Raw genomic sequence first — 21,350 nt, 5'->3', positions numbered from 1 at the left:
ATATTTCGGCTTCTTTCAGTATTCCTGTGCCATGGTGTGTCCATTAGTGGAGGGGTTGTGAAGACGGTGGTTTGCCTTCTCTCTATACTTATATTAACTGAACTGTTAGGATATAAATTTAATCCACAGCGTTATCCCTGTGTTACTGAGGACTCAGGAAGTGTAGCCGCTGCTGAGCCTTCTTGGTGATGCAGGAGATGTTGTCAGAGATGAGAACGCCCAGATATCTGAAAGTGTGGGCCCTTTCCACCCGCTCGCCGTTGATGAGAAGGGGGGCTGGGTCAGTGCTGTGCCTCCTGAAGTCAATGATGACCTCTCTGGTTTTTTTGGTGTTCAGAGCAAGGTTGTTCTCTGAGCACCAGACTGCCAGCTTCAGGACCTCGTCTCTGTAGGCAGCCTCATCACCGCCGGAGATTAGACCGACCACTGTAGTGTCGTCAGCGAACTTGACAACAAGGTTGTCCTTGTGGGCCGGTCTGCAGTCGTACGTATAGAGGCATCTTCTTCCAAAATGGCGGCGCACATGGTTGCAGCAGCTTACGGCTCTCCATTCCAGAACATCATAGCACAGAAGCAACACTGGAAAAGTTACCAACAGCATTCTTATGGCTTCAGAAAATGGATTGGCCTCCATACTTGTCCTGTTAGATCTAGTGCTGCTTTGGCACCATTGACTGCAATATTCTATTACAGAGACTGAAACATGAAATTGGGGCCAACGGAGCCGTACTAAGCTGATTGAAATCATACTTCCCTTAGGCAATACTATCTGGAAGCACAACAATTTTCACTGTTATGCAGATGATACTCAGCTATGCTTATCAATGAAGCCGAATAAAACTAATCAGCTGATCTGGCTTTAAGCATGTCTTACAGACATACAATAAAAACCTGGATGACCTGCAACCTTTTATTTCTAAACTCAGACAAAACTTTAGTTATTGTACTTGGCCCTAAACACCTTAGAGAGCCATTATGCACTCATCTAACCGCCATGGGTGGCATTACCTTGGCCTCCATTTCCACTGTTGGGAATCTGGCAGTAATTTTTGACTAGGACATGTCCTTTGTCCTTCATATAAAGCATGTCTCTAGGACAGCCTTTATTTCAACTACGCAATATTGCAAAGATCAAAACCATTCTGTCTCATAGAAAATCTAGTCAATGTAATTATTACCTACTGTGATTTACTGCTATTGGGATGTCCCAACAAATCGCTGAAAAGCCTTGATTCTATATGCTTCTGCACAAATATTAATGAACTAGAAAAAGAGATAACATTTCTTCTGAGCTAGCTCCTTTTCATTATCTCACAGTAAAATTGAGAATAGAATTTAAAAACTTTCTCCTAACATACAAATTTCTGAATGACCAAGCTTCATCAGATCTCAGAGCTCATAGTTTCTTATCATTGTAGGAGGTCACTTTTCTGTCTGGCTGCAGGTTTACTTGTGGTGACTAGAGTCTCCTAAGGTAAATGGGGAGGTAGATCTTTCAGCTATCAGGCTCCTCTTCAATGGAACCAACAGTCTCGTATCAGTCTTGGGGGTGGACTTGCAGTTTTCAAGCTCAGGCTTAAAACCTTTCTTTTGTGACAAAGTCTACAGTTGAAAAAGTTTGAGTTCAATTGCTGTTTCTTTAGTTAAGCTGTTATTGGCCTTGACTGCTGGGGGATGCATTGTGCCTAGCTCCCCCTCTCTATCTCTCTCTCTCCCTCTGTCTCTCTGGGGTCTTTCCAGCCCCCATGAATGTTCCTTCCAACATTATGTGTCTCTAACTTTGTTTCTTCCTGTAGACTGTGTCTTGTCCTCCTTTCTCTTCCTGTCCACGTCCCACAGGTGCTGAATCATCTCTGCTCCAACCCTAACCCTAACCCTCCATTACCTTAACCCCATGATTGCCTCCACCCTTTCTAGAAACCACAGGTTCCCAATTGGAACCATCTGGCACAACCCAGATTTTGGAAGTAACAAAGTCCCTCTCCTGTCAGGCCCTAGGGGATTTGTTGTGTGTGTCACTTCCTGTTTTATTTTGAAGTCTTGTGCTTTCTTTCTTTGGGTGTTTTACTTCCTGTTTTCTTCCTTCCCTGATGACTGTCCCCACCCTAATGTCATTCAACTGTGTCTCTATTTCCTTGTGTGTATATGCCCAGTGTCTTCCCCAGCTCTCTGTCAGATTGTCTGCATCCTTTTTGAGGAGTGTTATTGCCTTGTGTTTGACCACTTTTGTCCCTATGCAGGGAGTGAAAAGGGAATGTGCAATTTGTGCATATTATATGTGTATTATTATTGTACATAAAGACTTCATTGAGGTCAAGTGCGAAGAGACTTTGAGGAAGAGAAGTAGATATAGGTCTCTGAGTCAGAAAGGGAGGAGTTAAATAGAGGAATGCGTAAGCGAAAGCTAAACATGCAGAGCTCACTCCCTTCACAAGAGGTGGAGTTTTCACAACAAAGTTTCCTCTCGTCCTTTCAGTTCAAGGGCAATGCATTTGGCAACCTGTCCTCACGGTCAAGTTCCGCTGAACTTTGAAACTCAGAGACAGATAGCAGCTCTATAAGTCAGAGCTGGTTTTTCCCAGGGAGCCTGTTGCCTTATGTCTTTGCCGTGCAAAGGGAGGGCTTGATAAGAGCAGTCCAGGACAGTGCTTCAGACTTCTAATCCAGGCATTTAACCAGTAGGACGCCGCAGAAAAGGCCCTCAGCAAATATCTGATAGCAGATCAGAAGCAACATGTTGAGTAAAGATCTTCCAGACATTGAGGTAAATTACTGTGTGTATTTGCCATGTTTTACTTCCTTTCTCAACAGTATTCTCTACTTTCCATTCTTAGGCATATCGTTAATCTACAAATCATGACACTGTGCACCAAATAGCCTTCTGTGTTGGCTGGAAACACATTTACAAGATAATTTGTTTTATAACAGGGACCATGCACTACACATAGATTTTTATATTTGAATAATAGCTTGTTCCTGAAAGCAGCTTTAAAGGCCAAAGGAATCAGTCTCAGTTGCAAGCCTTATTCTTTCATTAACAATATGCTGCTCTCCCGCATTCATGCATTGTATCTGTGAGGATTAAGAGAATAAAATCTCATGCTATGCAGTTATAATATGGTTTTATGGTGTTATGTAACAAGCCATGCATTACGGACCATGTGTCAAAAGCTTTAGATAAGTGATGTATTGTCAATGTGAAGGCTGTGGTGGGCACATGTTGAGATGGGGCAATAGTTGATGTGTAAAATTCTGTTTTAACATGTATTTTATTAGATCTTGAAATTCTTCTTGTATCAAGCAAATCGTAATATCATGCATTAAATGATAACTGTAAATGTTGAAACATGTTGCAAGTATTGGGCACACAATTAAGTTTTTCTACATTTCTGCTTCTGTTTATCAAAGATCAGTTTGTCTGTCCACAGTGAACTGACTCCTCAGGTTATTATATTATTGCCATAACCCCAACCATCTAAATAAGCAAACTTCTGAGAATGTTCCATAGTTTCAGTGTTTTCCCAGGAGATGTCTATCTCATAAAGTAAAAGAACCGTGGTTCCTGGGTAACAGATGCAAAGCAACATTGAGATTGCTTTTTTTTCCATCAATTTAAAAATACTTGCAAATAAAATAAATTAAGTTCAATTAATTTCATTATTGCATGATTCATTAAAATATCTTGACATAATATTAAAGGCTGTGTCATGCGAACCAAGGTTTTGGTTCGCATGATTTTTGAACTTAAAATACAGACATAAGAGCTCAAAAATCCATTTATGATAAACAATTCCAAAGCTTTGGCTAGAAATCATTCTGTTTCATTTACAGATTATCAGTGGAAAGACCTTGACATAACATTGAGGTTGCACATGTGGGTTCATATCCGATTTTTTACGGACCCATAAACCTAGTCATAAACTTGCCTTTATCATTAACAGCTATCATGATTATTAAGTTATGGGTTCAATTTAGGTATCCTGAGATATTTAATTAATGCATTTCTGATACCTAAATAAAAACAAAACTAGAAATCAAAGCGGGTTTTAGCTTCTATAAGTAACACATTTTGGGGGTTAAAAAAGAAAAGAAAACCGGCCATCAAAAAAATTCTCTCAAACTATCGAAAACAGTTCTTTGAAAGGGAGTCTGAGATTTAAAGTATTGTCCCCTTTTCTGATGTTTTTCTGATATTTTACAGAGCATCCTGGCTCTGAACCCAAGGGTGAAAACTCATGCCCAGGTCATATCCACAGCAAACAAGAAGAAAGAAAAGAAACACTGGAAAAGAAACCCTGAGAGGAACTGTGATGTAAGACATTCCAGACAAACACACATAATTATCTTAGTCATCGTGTTTAGTCTCCTCCTTGTTATTATGCGCCTGTTTGTGTTCCTCCCTGACTATCCTCTCTTTCAGTCTTGTGTGAAGTTGGAAAACAACTTTGATGATATCAAACACACAACACTCAGTGAGCGTGGAGCTTTACAAGAAGCGATGAGGTGAGAGTTGATTAAATGACTATTTTTAAGGCAGAGAGTACCTTGTGGAAAAGTAACTGAGAATTTCCTTTTGGTTTTTGGACTACTGCAGACAATTAGTAAGAAATTATGATACCACAACTGAACCTTCCACTTGTAATACACCAGGGGCCTCATTTACAAAGGTGGCGTACGCACAAAATGGGGCACATGTCACTTTCCACACAAAGGTTGTGATCTAAAAAAAACTGACTTGACGGGAGAATTTGCGCACTACTAAGCAACCTGATGAGCACAATGATCCTCTAATAGAAACCCAAAGCAACCAAAGAAGCTTTGCATATAGAAAAGTTGGAATGACTACATAAATTCATCCCAACGCTGACTCATGCCTTTTGGGCATACGTACATTTTTAGTAACAATCCTACACACAGTTTTATAAATGAGGCCCCATGTCATATCCCTAATTGATATAAAACTACCCAATAATCCCCACAACAAACCCACACTTAGGCACAGTGATAAGAACTCAATTTAGAGAGTTTAACATGGGAAGAGCGTGTGGTTGAGTGATTAGCCCACATGCCATGCTATCTCAATGTCCCAGGTTCAGTCCCGGTCCAGGGTCTACGCTGCAGGTCAAATGAAAGTTTAAACTGAAGATGAGAACATGTTTCCTCTTACTGGTCCCTGGACCTCTTACCCTCTTACCCATCACTAATAGTTGTACTTTGTACTGTTTTGTGCTGATTAGCAAATATTGGCATGCTGACAAGAAAAATTGAGACACTGATCTTGATAAACAATAGCTGTTCTGTGAGACATCATGTTAGGACTAGTCAGCATGCTGATGTTAGCATTTAGTTGAAAAAAATTGCAAAGATATAAGACTGCAGGCTTGCAAATGGTTTTGCCTTACCTTCATAAACAACATCCTTTTTTTTCAACTTTGGTAATGTTTGTCCCTTGGAGATTAATAAAGCCTCTCTGATTCTGATTCTGAGCAAGAATAATTTCTTAAAAATATTATAAAATATCATAAATCATAAAAAATTCTAAAATTCATTTTTAAAAATGGTCCTGATAACTGAAATATAACAGTCAATTCTGTTTTTAGGTGTCTAAAATGTGCAGATGCTCCCTGTCAGAAGAGTTGCCCAACTAATCTGGATATCAAATCATTTATAACAAGTATCTCCAACAAGGTATGATAATGATGATACACACTTTGTATTAGACCTATGACAAAGAAACATGTTTCATAAAAATGCATTCAAATAATAGGTTAATAAGAATTAAAAATCCTGTCTCTGTCTTTATACGTCATTCCAGAATTACTATGGAGCAGCACGGGCCATCCTGTCTGACAACCCCCTGGGCTTGACCTGTGGGATGGTTTGCCCCACATCGGATCTGTGTGTAGGAGGTTGCAACCTGTACGCCTCAGAGGAAGGGCCAATCAACATTGGGGGGCTACAGCAGTTTGCTACAGAGGTGGACTACTCACAACTGTCACCCTAAATAAAACATCAAATTAAATATTTCTACAATATAACAACTGCAGTCAGTTACAGCCAATCACACTTAGTGCGTGTCACCATTATCATATACCTGATCTATGTTATCTAATGTAAGCCAACTTAAGATAAATGATTAACCATCATCTTGTCCTTGCTGGTCGTGTACACTGTTTAAGGCAGATTTTATGGCCCCCCCAAGTCAGCCATGTTGGATTACTTGAGCACATAGTGTTAAAGGGCTCAACACTAAATTTTATTTGTATATGTGTCAATTTCGCAGGTGTTTCGTAAGATGGGCATCGCTCAAATCAGGAATCCTGAACTCCCACCATCCAATGAAATGCCACCTTCTTTCCACACCCCCATTGCTCTTATTGGCTGTGGCCCAGCATCTATCAGCTGTGCTTCCTTTCTGGCTCGTCTTGGATATGACAACATTACTATATTTGAGCGACAGAAGTACATTGGAGGGCTGAGGTAGCAAGTCACAATATTTTGTATACATCCTATGGTAATATACTTTACATGCACTGTATTTATATAAGTGCTTGTAAAAATGCAACAAATTACTACTGTACTTAAAAATACACAACATTAAAATTAATAAATAGTGATAAGATTGTTTGACTGTTAAGTAAATTGGGAATTTTATGCTTTGGATTTTCTTGGACACAGGGTCTCTGTGGCAAGGACCGAATTCAAAGCTGGCTGAAATAATCAAGACATATACAACACAAACATATACAGTTAACAAGTGATCATATGTCTATTGAAAATGCATTTTTTTCACTGCAGCACATCAGAAATCCCCCAGTTCCGTCTCCCCTATGAGGTTGTTCAGTTTGAAATAGACCTGATGAAGGATCTGGGAGTTAAGGTATGAATTATTGTCTCCACAATTCTCCTATGGTTCTAAACATGCCTCCCCCACTGATGCAAAATATCCTCTATTCACCCAAAATACCAAAATAAAAAGAGCATTTTATAGTTTGGTAATGTCTGACTGCTTAGTTTGAGCCTAATTTTAAGAAGAGGGAATACAATTAAATACATTGCAGGTATAAGTATAGTAATATAGTAAGTAATATTGCACATTGGAGGTTTTGATCAATTGCAGAATCTATGAAAAGTCAGTCCATATGACAGTTCGGCGTGGTTATTGTTTTGCAGAAAAAACTGTTCTTGAAGCTGTTTGTCTGAATCTCAATGCACCTGTAGTGACTCCCTGAGAGCAGCCAGTCAGACAGGTCAGAGCCGGAGTGGGAGCTGTCTTTTCTGATTGCTTTGGTTCTGCTGAGGCAGCGGGACATGTAGATGTCCATCAGGGAGGGGAGAGGGCAGCCGATGGCATTGGCATTTAAGAAATACCCAAAACAGTTGATAGACAGTCAAAAAAGCTACATAAAAATCAGAATTTAACAGTTATTAATGTAAAAGAAAGAAGACCAAAACTGTAAGAGTAATATAGTCATATTGTTTTGATTTATTAGTATCACTGTATGAAGAAATTTCACATCATACCCTCACAGTCTTGTTAAAAGATGTGTATGTGTCTTTATGTGTATAGGTGATGTGTGAGAAGGGTCTGGGTGTGGATGGCATGACTCTGATGTCTCTGAAGGAGGAAGGATTTAAAACTGTCTTTATTGGGATTGGTGAGTGTGGTCTATCGCTCCCTACTTTACTGTCAAACGTGCAAGAAAACATGGAACCCATCACATAGTCTGAGTCAGGCTGAGGGCCACTTCCTCTTATTTCAGGTTAGACATTCCATGAAAACAATTTACAAGAAGGTCACGTGTTTCCCTGGATTTAGAAAAGCAACTCTATATATGGTATAAATTAAGCCACAATTTCTGAACACAAACTGTCACACCATTCTAAATGCTGACAGCAGTATTTTAACTGCTGACCAAATCTTTCCTCTGCAGTCCAACACTTCATCATGTGATCAGTCAAAATCAAGAGAAATGCTACTTAACCTAATACTGGAAATGGCCATGTAGATCAAGTAAATGTGTCACAGATCATCATCTAATTAACAAGTGTATGTAAATAATATACAACTACATGCTTTTTGCCAAATATATTTTGAGCAAACACATAAAATCAGACAAAATTTCTTTGGGGGAGAGTCAAATTGCGGTGACATATTACTTGTTGCCACAAGTCAAATGTAATAAGGACATCTCCTACACCCTATCTAATGAGATGCTATTTGAAGCCTCCAAGTTTTAAATGGTCTATCTTGTCCATCTTGGTTTTTTGAAACCAGTATAATTTATTTATTATTGGAGGAGAAGGTGGAGCTGAGGAGGAGTGAGGGCTGGATTTGACCTACTCTCTAATCTATCCTGATTATGTGGCACAGTCTGTCAGTCACCAGGCCCGAATACATTCTCTGCTCTACAATCTGTATTCAAAATGTTCAATTGAAGACTTGAAACTAGAGACTGAGAGAATTAACTCATTGGGAAAATGTTTACTGAGCTAATAAAGCCAGAGGCGAGCGGTGCTATGTTCATAAACAATTGAATTCAATCAAAGTTACTACTGAAGTTTATCTACTGAAGCAGCTAAATTCATTAGGTTTTAACATTCCATGTTACTTTTAACAAACATTTATTGAGAGTCTTTTAAATTTAATTTTGTGTGCTGGCTCAGTGGGCTGCCTTTGACTGACAAAAATTACCTGAGTAATATTGTTAAGGTCTACTCCAAGATCACCAAAGCCCAACTAAGCAAGCAGAGAAAACAGAAAGCAGAAGGAAGAGTTCACTGACCTGATCATGTGCATTTAGGGAATTCATGTTCCCAGGCCAGCACCAGCATGTTCCTAATCCTGGCAACAACAAAAAAATCATTGTGTAAATTAATTAGTTCCTTCTGCTATCTGGCTACTTAATTCTGAGAGCAGTCAGCACAGATGTTTAAATCAGCTCCTTGCACTACCATGCGATTTTTCTTCACCATGTGACCCCTTTTATCACTTGTCACTGATATGTTTATTTGATATGGATGTCTTTACTTATTTGTTTACATGAAGAGGATAGGCTGCAGAAAGGAATTATCCTCTGGGACCGATAAAGTATTCCGAATATGAATCTGATTTAGTTTAACAACCGCCCCCTAATGGTCATTAGATAGAACACAGGTCTAAGACATTGGCTTCACTTTTCAGATCCATGGTCCACTTTACATCTACCTTTATGAACATTCATTGTAAAGTTGAAAGTATATATGGCTTGTAGTATATAGAGTATATATATATGGAGAGTTATTACACCTTGGAATTCTTCCTCTACTTATGTATGTGTGCATGGCTCTGAAATGTTATGCTGGTATTACATCACGTAGTGAATGTCTGTGAATGTCTGTGAGCCTTTGGAACTGGAGTGCTACCCGAACAATCATAATGTGTGTGCTTTTCTCCAATATCTCAACTGCATGTTTGTTTCACTTCAGGTCTTCCTCAGGCCAACAGAGCTAAAATCTTCCAAGGTTTATCCATTGATCAAGGTTTCTTCACTTCCAAAGACTTTCTGCCCATGGTGGCCTCAGCGAGCAAAAAAGGTACAGACCAAATCAAATCTAATTCACAAATCCCGTTTTGTAAATCGGTTCATATTTGCTCTACTAGCAGGTTGGTTACATCAGGTTACATTACTCATTTAAGTAGAATCTATGAAATAATTTGTCAACATTAACAATAAACTGAATTATTATAATTAGTAATTTATTAGTCATATGTTTTAATGGACACAGTAACAACTCCACACATTCTTACATACATTGTCAGACATCTCATAGAATAGAATTTCCTTTATTGTCATCATACTTGGTGCATGATAAAATTGTAGCAGCTTCCACAGTACAGCGCATAAACAAGTACAAAAGTAGATAAAATGTGTACAAAATTAAGTAGTATAAAAGAGTATAATAACAATAAAAGGGTTTAATGAAGAAAATACACTAATATACAGTGAAGGGCAGCACAGATCCAAATGAGTCTAAGTCTGGTAGTGCAAGGTGACAAGATCATATATGTCCTGGTCAGAAACAGTCTGTCATCACAGCACTTTTTTGTGCCTGTTTCACTCTGTCCAGGTATGTGTCACTGTCGCTCTTCGCTGCCAGAGTTAAGAGGCATAGTGATAGTTTTGGGGGCCGGCGACACTGCATTTGATTGCGCCACATCAGCTCTTCGCTGCGGAGCCAAGAGAGTGTACGTCTGCTTCAGGAAGGGATTCACTAACATCAGAGCTGTTCCTGAAGAGGTATGGATATGAGTAGAAACATCTAGAGAGATGGATAAAGGAAGAGTACTAAATACACTCTATGTGCTTTTGGCTGGATTTCAACAGCCGGGGCAGCTCTATAATCATAAATGTGACTGACTGATCTCTGATCTGAAATTAACTCTCAATATAAAAAGGCAAAAAGACCTGAGTCTCTTTTGTGGTGGTCCATGGGAGCTTAAAAACATGCTGTTGTGAATGTATTGAAATACTGTACACGTGAGCGCACAGAGGAGGAGAAAAGCAAGCATGATACGATGCAACTATATGCTCGGTTTAGACCAAATGTTGTTTTCTGTCAGATGGAACTAGCTAGGGAAGAGCAGTGTGAGTTCCTGCCCTTCCTCTCCCCTTGTGAGGTCATCTTGAAAAATGGGCGGGTTGGCGGGATGCAGTTCTGTCGCACTGAGCAGAAGGAGGACGGCAATTGGCTGGAAGATGAGGAGCAAATTGTCAGGCTGAAGGCAGATTACATCATTAGTGCCTTTGGTTCCATGCTAAACGACCCGCAAGGTAATGAACCAGGACAGCAAGTGATCAACAGTTTTACTGCAACTACAATGAATGAACACTGAAAATAAATCCAAAGCCGTGTGTAAAAAAGCTTGTGCATCCTCGGTTTGCCTATCGATGCAGTATAAGAAAGCAGACCATTTATGAGGCAGTCAGATCTTTCATGACATCTTGATGCCTGTAGTGACTGAGGCCATGGCTCCTTTGAAGCTGACTCGCTGGGGTACACCGGAGGTGAACACAGACACCATGCAGACCAGTGAGCCTTGGGTGTTTGCTGGAGGAGACATCGCAGGTTTGGCCAACACCACAGTGGAATCAGTGAACGATGGCAAACAGGCCTCATGGCATATTCACAGATACATACAGGTAAATCTGCCTTAATCATTCATCACATCTTTCAAATCCAGGGCCCTGAATGGATCTGGTTCAAATGCAGGGACTTCCTCCCAATCCTCACTCTCTCTTTCCTTTACCTCATTCGCGTATTGTCTCAGACTATCTCTCTTGCTAAATTTCCTCCTCTGTTCACATGAATGTAAAGTTTTCATGCCATAGAAACCACTCCAAAACTCAGTTTTGAAAACACTACTGTTTTAGTTTGAGTTGCAAACAGGCAAAAAGGGAGACTTTTAGAAACAAAGCTGATTGTGTCCATTGACCTTGACAAGGGTGAAAGCACTGACAGTTGACTAACAGTGAAGTTGTGCAAGTTAATGTTACGTTACCCATAGTATTTCATCCATTTACACTGTTTACCACACAGTTAATGGATGCTGATTAATTTAGATTGTTATATTTAACCCCCTTAAATATAAGAAATCAGATACAGTCAGCTTTATTGAGAAAGGAGGGAGAACATGCACCAAACAGCAAGGACTCAGATTGAAACCCACACACTGAAACTACAAATACAAACCCTAAACCTCTGTGGTATATGATCTTTTGAGGGCGTATCAAAATGTTTCTGATACAAAGCTTAAACAGTTGCTCAGTCTGGACAGAGATTGTTTTTATTTTAAAACGTGGTGGTGCAGATGGAGCCTCTCCTTCAAATGCAAAAATCTAATCAGAGAGGATGGGAGACACACAACACAATATTCTCCAGCAGCTAATAGTGCAGGAGCACAAGACCTTGCCCTCTCTCTGCGTCAGTCAGTTGAATGGTCATACATAGCTGCAGTTATTTTTATAAATCCAGCTCCTCTCAACAGCCAGAAATTCTCTTAACCATATTTCCTTTTCTTAGATTTTTGAGATTCATTCTTGACTACTGGAGTGTGACTTTGGATTTAAGACCAGATCATAATGGCATAACTACATAAAACACATTAGTGATTAAAATATCGCCCCTCCCATCCCTCTGCAGTCTCTGCATGGACAGACGGTGGATCCAGTTCCAAAGCTTCCATTGTTCTACAGTGCTATAGATCGGGTGGACATCAGCCTTGAGGTCTGTGGAATAAAGTTTCCCAACCCGTTTGGCCTGGCCTCCGCTCCTCCCACCACCAGCACAGCCATGATCAGGAGGGCATTTGAACAAGGATGGGGCTTTGCTCTGACTAAAACATTTGGGCTGGACAAGGTACGCACAGTGACCTGGACTGGAAGAACACAAAAACATTGTTTTCAATCAATCCATTTACAAAAGCCCTGAGTGAAACACTAACACAGTTTACTTCTAATTTTAAGTCTATTACTTAAAGATTTACAATATTGCTAAGCTCAGAAATGTCAGAATCATACACAATATTTATTTTCAAATCTGTCACATTATCTGAGTAATCCTAGAAACCTGTCACTGCAGGACTTGGTGACCAACGTGTCTCCTCGTATTGTGCGTGGCACCACCTCAGGACATTTGTATGGTCCCGGCCAGGGCTCCTTCCTAAATATTGAGCTCATCAGTGAGAAGACAGCAGCCTACTGGTGTCAGTCAGTTGCTGAGCTGAAGAAGGACTTTCCCAACAATGTCTGTTTCCTGTCATATTATACCAAATCTTTTGCAGGTGTCTAGAGAGTGAGCATTTAAATAACCAACCCTTCCCTATTTCCCTCTGCTAGGTGGTGATCTCCAGTATAATGTGTAGCTACAACAAGGAAGACTGGACAGTACTTGCCAAGATGGCGGAGGTAAAACAAATCACAAATCAGGAGCAAGTAATAATCTTTATCACTGAGAGAGTAATAGAGTCCATCTGATTGTGTTAAATATAAATGTGTCTGTGTTTAGAAATCAGGAGCGGATGCACTGGAGCTTAACCTGTCTTGTCCTCATGGGATGGGAGAGAGAGGCATGGGACTGGCCTGTGGACAGGTACACACACACACACATGCACAAACATAAACACACGAAAATCCCAGAAATTTAGTGCGATGCCATGCGTATCTTTGTCATTAGGACCCTGTGCTTGTGCGTAACATCTGTCGCTGGGTGCGTGCAGCAATTTCCATTCCATTCTTTGCCAAACTGACACCCAACGTTACCAACATTATTGACATTGCCAAGGCTGCTCATGAGGGTAAGCACAAATCAGCACAACCTGCTACCTTCCTTTTTCCTCATACAAATTCTGCTACTGTACATTTTGCATCATGGGCAAATACTTTTAATTTAAGGTTATATTAACAGTAAGTTTCAAGAGCAAAGAGTCAATTTGCAGTTATTGCAATGGAAATAGGCGCAAAAACCCCAAAAGATAATAACGGAATTACATTTAATTTAAAAGAGAAACAGCACATATGGGTTTTCCAGTGATCTTAAATTCACAAGACTAAAAAAAGTGAACAAAAGTAAAAGCAGGTACAGGAGTGGAGCTCATTGTCCATCTCAAACCTCTGAGATAAGACTGCTCCCACTCCCTTGTTGCTAGCATCCATTGCCACAGCAAACTGCCGGCCAGGATAGGAACCATGAGAATCAGGGTGGTTGTTAAACGTTTCTTCAGTGGCTGGAAGGACCCCTCAGGCTGAGGCATCCATCTGAAAGGACACTAGGAAGATGTGAGACCCTGAAGAGGAGCTGCTATGGGGCTGAAGTTTTTGATAAACTGTGTCTAGAAGTTAGCAAATCCTAAGAATTGCTGAACTTCTTCCGGCTATCAGGTGATGGCCACTGAGCCACAGCGCTAACTTTAGGCAAATCAATCTGTATCTTTCCCAGGGCTATGATTTAGCCAAGGAATGATACTGATTTGGAATGAAAGTCACTTTTTTCAGCTTTTACATACAAATGGTTCTCCAGCAGCCTCTGGAGAACCTGGTGTATGCGACTCATACGAGATTTGAGATTGGAAGAGAAGATTAGGATGTCGTCCAGGTAAACATACACTGTCTGCATTTGTCCTCATAGTTTAACACCACAGGATGAGTCAAATTTTTAGGAGATTGGTGGACTAGTCTTGCAGCCAAATAGCTTATTATTTCAGTGTGTGTGTGACCATCATCAGCCCTCCCTGGAAACTAGTTTGTGAATCTTTGAGTGAAATGGCCTTTAATGTGGCAGGGAGGGCAGTGCTACACCTCAGTGAATATAGGAGGGAATAAAGCACTGAGAAGATCTGGAAGGATGGACAGGGGAAGGGAAGCAGGTGGTGGTAGGGACTGGTAAAGTGAAGGATGCTCTGCTTTTCCTGTGAACTCGCTCAAGATTATGTCCAGAGGGCTACTGTGTAGATCTCTGGAGAGATGGGAATGGTTGTAACAGTCGACCTGTTCAATTTAAAGTCAGGAGTTATAATCTGAATTTGGATTTATCAATTTTGTGACATATTGCAGTTGATTCACCAAGTAGTAATTAATGACATTTAGTGCATCCAAACCATCTGATTTATTTTTTGAAGGGTAAATAGGCAAATTGTCTTTTTGTTGTTTGAGTGGAATCTTATAATAGCAGAATCTAACTTCTGGAGCCACTTTGCTGTGGATTTTAGCCATAGCTATACGCCCCACAGAGGTAGGAAGATTGTTCCAGCATCCCACAGATTTTCTCCAGGAGTGGATTAAAGTTCAGGTGTACTGGCTCTGATAATTTAGGTGAGATATTTTTGCCCTCAAGTATTTAATATTGTCTGTGGAGAAGGAAAGTTTGGTCTGCAGGATTCCAAGCATTCTTATTGGAAGGGTTGATCTGGACCATTGAGTAGTCAGAGTGGGCCGAGAAATTTGAGATAGTTATATGCTTCCTGTAATGATCTTTGAGGTTGTTGCAAGTAATGTGAGTAATACATCATCATATAAATTGATTTTATGTTCAGAAACAGCTGAGTGGATACCTTTTGATATTGTTGTTCTGATGTTTTGCTGATGCCAGAGGTTTGGTGAATATGTCCGTGGAGCTCTCTGGGATTCATATGAAATTGTCCTGCATATTTCTGGATGTATGTCTAAGACAGTTTCTTTTAGAGGTTCATTTTCATTTTTGAGCTGCTCCACCTCCGCTGCAATGGAGCAGACACCAGCTCGAAGCCTGGTAGATCCAGTTTTGTATTCATAGACTCCAGTACAGAGACCTGGGTGGTTATGAGATCCTGTATGTCTGTGAAGGAGTTGGCCTTCTTCCTCTTGGCTAGGTTGTCTGCAGGAAGTTTCAGGTGTGAGCTGGACCAACCAGTACCTTGCCTGGAGGGAGAGACTGAGCTTCCCATGAGGTTGTTGAGGAGTTGGTCGTGTTTCCTGATGAGTGTGTCCTGGCTGGAGAGTGTCTGCTGGGTCCATTTTTAGCCAGATCGTTCTGTGGGAACGGGCGTGAGCTGAACCAAAAATGGAGACGCAGTTGGAAGTGACAAAAAAAATAAAAAATTATTGGAATGAAGATGAGATGGAGGGGAATGGAGTCCAGGGGCATCAGGGAAGCAGTGAACTGGGGTGCTGATGGCGGATGGCAGGTGGAGAGAGCTGATGTAGGGGAGGTGAAGATGTGGGTGGCAGCGAGAGAAAGTGACAATTACTTGGAGGAAAACTCAATGGACTTTATCAATGGAGTTCAGCTGGCGCACTAGATACAGCTGAGAGAGCTGTAACGATCTGGTGATGAGTGAGTGCTGAAGCTGATCAAAAGCTGTTAACATTAGGGGCAAAGGATACCAATTGTTGACAGCGATGTCATTGAGGGGGCTGTAATCAATGCATGGCCAGATGGCCCTGTCTTTCTTGGTGACGAAGAAGCCTGCACCTGCTGGAGATGAAGGATGGATCAATCCTTCCTGGAGAGATGAGTCAATATACGCTTTCATAGCTTTCTCCTCCTGTCCAGAAATCAAATACAGCCTCAGTGGACAGTCACAGAAGGGGTGAGAAGGCAATGAAGTGGTTTTGCCTTTGCTAAATGCCTCTCTAAGATCATGGTACAGACGTCAGGTCAGCAGTGCAGAGCATGTGTGAGTGGCAGGAACAGAGTTCATTTCTTCAATCATGACTTCTCTTCGCCCCTTCTAACACCTTCCCCATGCTCTAGGCTATAGCAGGATTGCGTTCCAGTAACCATGGAAACTGAAGATTTCATAATTCACAATAAAGGTTCTGCATTCTCCAGAGTCAGAATTTCTCAGGGGGCAAAAGATGCTGTGTTGTGGACAGATGCCATCTGCACAGGGAGACTGAGTGTCCATAGGGGTGTCCTTAGTGACTGGGCTGAGGACCTGTTGCACCTCGGTGGTCAGGAGGTGCGCTTGTGTGGCCATGGTGGCTTCGAAGTCTTTCTGCCTGCTCTCCATCCCCTTGACTGCGCTCTGCAGGGCAAACATCACTTCCTCCTGCTGAGGGTTTCTGAGTCGGCTGTCCATTTTGCCCGTTTGGTACTGATAGAACAGTACGAATCTGAACCCAAATGCACGACTCGCTCAACTCAAAATCACTCTTCAAGGAAACAAACTAAATGGCTGGTGAAAGTAGCAACAAGAAACAATAGCAAATGCTTGGAAATTACTGTAGAATTGGAAACAAAAGGCACCAGACAATGGTTGGAGAAAACTAGACAAGGTATCAACACAAAGCTCAAGGCTAAGCTTGACACAAAAGGTCAAAGTATCAACATAAATCAGGAAACTAGACAATGGAAACAGACAAAGGGAGCTACAGACTGTATATACACAAGGTAATGGGGAACAGGTGAACACAATCAGGGCGGGGAAAGACAATCAGACTGGTACAAGAGGAAAGGCAAGCAAACTGAAACACAAGGGGAGTAGGAATTTCGAAATAAAAGAGGAAATGGCAAGACAACACAGAGTGTCAGGACATGACAAGGGTCAAACATTGTAGATCAATTAAATGCGACCTGTGATTACATACAGAATGTAATTGTTGTAACTGCTGTGTTGTTTTGTAGGTGGAGCAGATGGAGTCACTGCTACCAACACAGTCTCAGGTTTGATGGGTTTGAAGGGGGATGGCTCCCCTTGGCCACATGTTGGAGTGGAAAAACGTACCACCTATGGAGGGGTGTCTGGTAAGGACACACACAAACACACAAAGACACCTTTCCCTGTAATTGTTACTGTTAATTATCAGTTGTTATGAGTTAGAGGGGTCTTACTAATACAAAAAAAAGAGACAGATATCGTGCCCTTCCCATAAATTTGGCTTAGCTCCATCAACACAGGCTCCTACACCCACAATGCATCTTTCCTCAGAGCCTCTCTGTCTGGTCAGAACCAATTTCTTTCAAATCCCCCCAGGCTGGCACACAGACTAGCAGATTGGCCATTCCCAAGATAACCTCTGTGGCATCATGGCATCATCAAAGGAGGAAACTAGAGACCATAAAAGGAAAATGTTACTAAAGGCATAGATGTCAATACAATCTTATTTATTTTTACAACCAGAGTTACCACCTCAAGGTCATTAGATAGAATGAAGGTTTAAGCCTCTAAAGCACGAGTTTAACCTTCCAGACTCAGTGTCACCTTTCATAGATAATCTTGTCCTCGAGATTTACCCTTGAGCAGCCATGAGGTAACATGACAGGACACCAGTATTATCTGCCAGAAGAGACACATGTTGTGAACTCTGAGCTAACACTTCATTAGGTTCTTCTCTCAAACATTAATGTTAATGATGTATGCAGGTAATGCCATCAGACCCATTGCCCTCAAAGCTGTGTCAGCCATTGCCAAAGCCATTCCTGGTTTCCCAATCCTGGCCACTGGGGGTATTGATTCAGCAGAGACTGGACTACAGTTTCTCCATGCTGGGGCCTCAGTGTTACAGGTGATGACCACAATACTGTTACTACTGCAGTAATGCTGCAATGCTACAGTTCATGGATACAAACATGATACGTTTATTACACTAAGGGATATGTGTTCAGGTTTAAAGGGAGTCTGTGTACCAAAGCCCCTCTTCTGTTTTAAATTGTTTTCATGCATTTTATTTAATTCCTTTTGTCATTATCTTTACGTTATATTACCGTAATTACTTTGCCTATTTTGTGTATTTGTTGTAAGAGTTTTGGTCTAAATTAGGGATAGGTTCATTCTTCAGTCCTAAATGCAAACTAAAAAAAAATTTTATTTTCTGCGATCAGTTCTGTGATTCTGAAGAAAAATAAAATCTACATTGTACTTGGAAAACATCTGTGTGTCCCTAGGTGTGCAGCGCAGTGCAGAACCAGGATTTCACAGTAATTGAGGACTACTGTGTAGGTATGTATGTAACTGCTTCCGCATTTTGCCCTTGGTGAAATAGAATCAGGAGATTGTAAATAATCATGTCATTGTTTGAATGTATGATACACAATGAACCAGTTCTACCCTGTTTATCTCAAAAAAGCTCTATTCCACTGCACATTGAATTTAAGTTCATGTTGTAACTTTTCATCAGTTGTGTAAAGTTGCCAATGTTGGAAACTAACAATAACAATAGATGAGAATGAAATAGTAAACAGATGTGTTTTATTGTAAGGTCTGAAGACCTTGTTGTACCTCAAGAGCCTGGAGCTGAAGAACTGGGACGGTCAGTCTCCTCCAACTGAGAAACACCAGAAGGGAAAACCAGTTCCTAGACTGGAAGACCTGGTTGGAAAGGTACCACAGCAACAAATAATTCCATCATTGCAGTCATTATAACTACTACTGTTATTAACACGGCCATGATGTAGAATTAATGAATGGCTGTATTGAGCTTTGATCTGATATTTCATCAAAATAGTTAATTTGTGTGTGTGTGTGTGTGTGTGTGTGTTTACATGTAGAGTCTTCCTAGCTTTGGTCCATACCTCAAGAAGAAGACAGATGCAATTGCAAAGTACAAGAAACAGCTCAGAGAAACTGGTAAAACTGATCCAATGGAAGACACCAACAACACTCGGACTGGCACCCCCAAAAAACCTGTTCCTGCTGTCAAGGTGCAAATAATATAGACCTTGTAGGTCTGGGTTATCATGATCTTTTTTGCTTGCTTATTGGTTTGTAAAACTAATTCAATAAGCAAGTAAATGCTTAATGAATGCTCTTTGTCTAATGCATGTGTGTGTGTGTGTGTGTGTCTGTGTCTGTGTGTGTATGTGCGTGTGTAACACATGTTTGCAGGATGTGATAGCTAGAGCACTGCGTTACATTGGAGCATACCAGGAACTTAACAACATGGAGCAGGTACCCATTTCTTTCTCACACAATGTTATCATTATATATGTTAATGGTTGTACAGATACATGTGTATACAAGTGCATAATCCAATAAAAAAATTATCTCAAAACCATGAGATAGAAAAGGTTCTGATACAACCAAAGAAAAGCAGCTTTTACCAGAGATACATTTGTCTCATCTATACTTAAATTATAACATTATAATAGAAGATGGGAGACAGTATGTTTTTCATAATTATTCAGTTTTTATGCTGATATTTCACCATTATTATACCAAGACTTTAACACTCACACTGTACATGTCAATTGAGCCACCGTGATGTGGAGCTCACACTTTATTTTCATGACAGACTTCCAATAAAAGTTATTCAGACAAAACTTACTTAGCCATACTTTGAACAACTTTCATATATATTTTTTTTTTTTTAGAAAAATCATCATTAAATGATGAAAATCCTCTATTGCCATGCCTAACAAAGTTGTTTGGAATTTTGGGCCCATATTGGAAGCTTTTAAAGCACTGGGCACCTGCAATGCTTTATTAAGTCTGTCGCTTTAAGAATATTCCTGGAGAATTATTTTTCACAAGGTTACAACTGGAGTTACTGGAGTTATAATAAAATAATTTCCAGAAGGATTGATGATTGGATCATAAGAAGTAGTAAAAAAGTAAAATATAATTCTTTCAAAATAAAATAAATTTAATATAATCACAAACATGGCCCTCCCATATATTCTCAGGTCCAAGCTCTAGTAGATGAAGAGATGTGTATCAACTGTGGGAAATGTTACATGACCTGCAATGACTCTGGATACCAGGTACATCCTTCACATAAACATAATTATTTGAGCAACTGTCTTTTCCTCTGTTTTTTTAAGACTCATCTGCCTCACTCTTAAAACACCAATTGTCTTCCCAGGCCATACAGTTTCATCCAGAAACCCATCTTCCTTTTGTGACTGACAGCTGTACAGGCTGCACTCTGTGCCTCAGCGTATGTCCAATCATAGACTGCATCACCATGTTTCCCAGGAAAGCACCCTATCAACCCAACAGGGGTGTACCAGTTAGTCCTATCTGCTAAAATGGGGGCTAAAATAAAATGTTGTAGTCATTTAATAATGGAGAAAAAAAAATATTAAGTCTGAGATAAGGTTTTGTTTTACAATTAATCAATCTTCCACATGAAGGTTTAGATTTTGTTTCCTGTGGATAAAAGTAAATGTACAGACTTCAAAAGAGGTAGAGAAGGAGATAGGGAGTTAAGGGGAAATTTAAAGAAATACTAACTCTAATTCAGTGACGTTGTGAAGGGTAACCAGCCTTTTTTAGGCCATGGTTCATTGTAATCATTTCAATAGATATGACATAATCCAACTTCAAATTACTTGATCAGTTGTTCATTCCCGCTTTTGCTTTTAAGATAATGTCAACAGTCAACAGCAAATGGTGTCATGAGTGCCTATTTCTAAGTAAATGTGCTCTTCTTGTATGTTAAATGTGTGAAGAAGGAAACTCCAGAAATCTTGTTGAGGATTGATGTTTTATCTTTTAGTCTCTTTTCCTCCTCAGTTTTATTCCTTAAGTTTTTCTCCATTAAAATCTGTAAGACTGCATAAATAAACAGAAAATTAACATCACAAAAGTGTAACGTCTGTTGTGCTTTTTCACAAATTAAGTTGTACAGTCTATATCAACACATTTACACAGTAAACTACAGATGTTATCAATGTACAGAAATGAAACAAACATCCACTCACCAAACTCACTGTTACCCATACTATCCATGTGAATCAACAGATGTAAACTAATCCACAAACCAGCCTGAGGCGTAGCGCCGAGGCCCCCTGCTGGGCAGGTCAAACAGCACGTCGGCAAAAAAGGCGCAACCGCGAACATATTTGGACAAAAACGAAAGATGCATTTCTTGAAGTAAACATGTACATCACAC

The 21,350-nt window shown here is 40.3% G+C and overlaps 1 protein-coding gene across 2 annotated transcripts; it reads left to right on the top strand.

The window, feature by feature from the left end:
- Nucleotides 1-2,429: 2,429 nt before the first annotated feature.
- Nucleotides 2,430-20,630, top strand: dpydb (dihydropyrimidine dehydrogenase b). 2 transcript variants are annotated; one of them, XM_029524386.1, is made up of 25 exons: nt 2,735-2,764; nt 4,202-4,312; nt 4,421-4,503; nt 5,601-5,688; nt 5,816-5,977; nt 6,284-6,480; nt 6,799-6,880; nt 7,571-7,658; nt 9,469-9,576; nt 10,111-10,280; nt 10,604-10,814; nt 10,999-11,183; nt 12,184-12,399; nt 12,622-12,786; nt 12,879-12,947; nt 13,048-13,131; nt 13,216-13,336; nt 17,143-17,262; nt 17,881-18,023; nt 18,403-18,457; nt 18,717-18,838; nt 19,006-19,158; nt 19,343-19,405; nt 20,140-20,217; nt 20,319-20,630. In XM_029524386.1, exons 1-25 carry the CDS (start codon nt 2,735-2,737, stop codon nt 20,481-20,483), a joined length of 3,069 nt encoding a protein of 1,022 aa, XP_029380246.1. In that variant the 3' UTR covers nt 20,484-20,630. The 2 variants fall into 2 exon arrangements, with proteins under 2 accessions (XP_029380247.1, XP_029380246.1); XM_029524387.1 differs by lacking the exons at nt 10,604-10,814; nt 12,184-12,399; nt 12,622-12,786; ... (9 more) ...; nt 20,140-20,217; nt 20,319-20,630 and having other exon boundaries at nt 2,430-2,764; nt 10,999-11,127.
- The last annotated feature ends 720 nt before the right edge of the window (nt 20,631-21,350 follow it).

This window comes from Echeneis naucrates, chromosome 17, assembly GCF_900963305.1.
Source record: "Echeneis naucrates chromosome 17, fEcheNa1.1, whole genome shotgun sequence".
Lineage (NCBI taxonomy): Eukaryota > Metazoa > Chordata > Actinopteri > Carangiformes > Echeneidae > Echeneis > Echeneis naucrates.
Note: the sequence above shows the minus strand (reverse complement) of the source record. Positions and strands in the feature narration are given on the sequence as shown.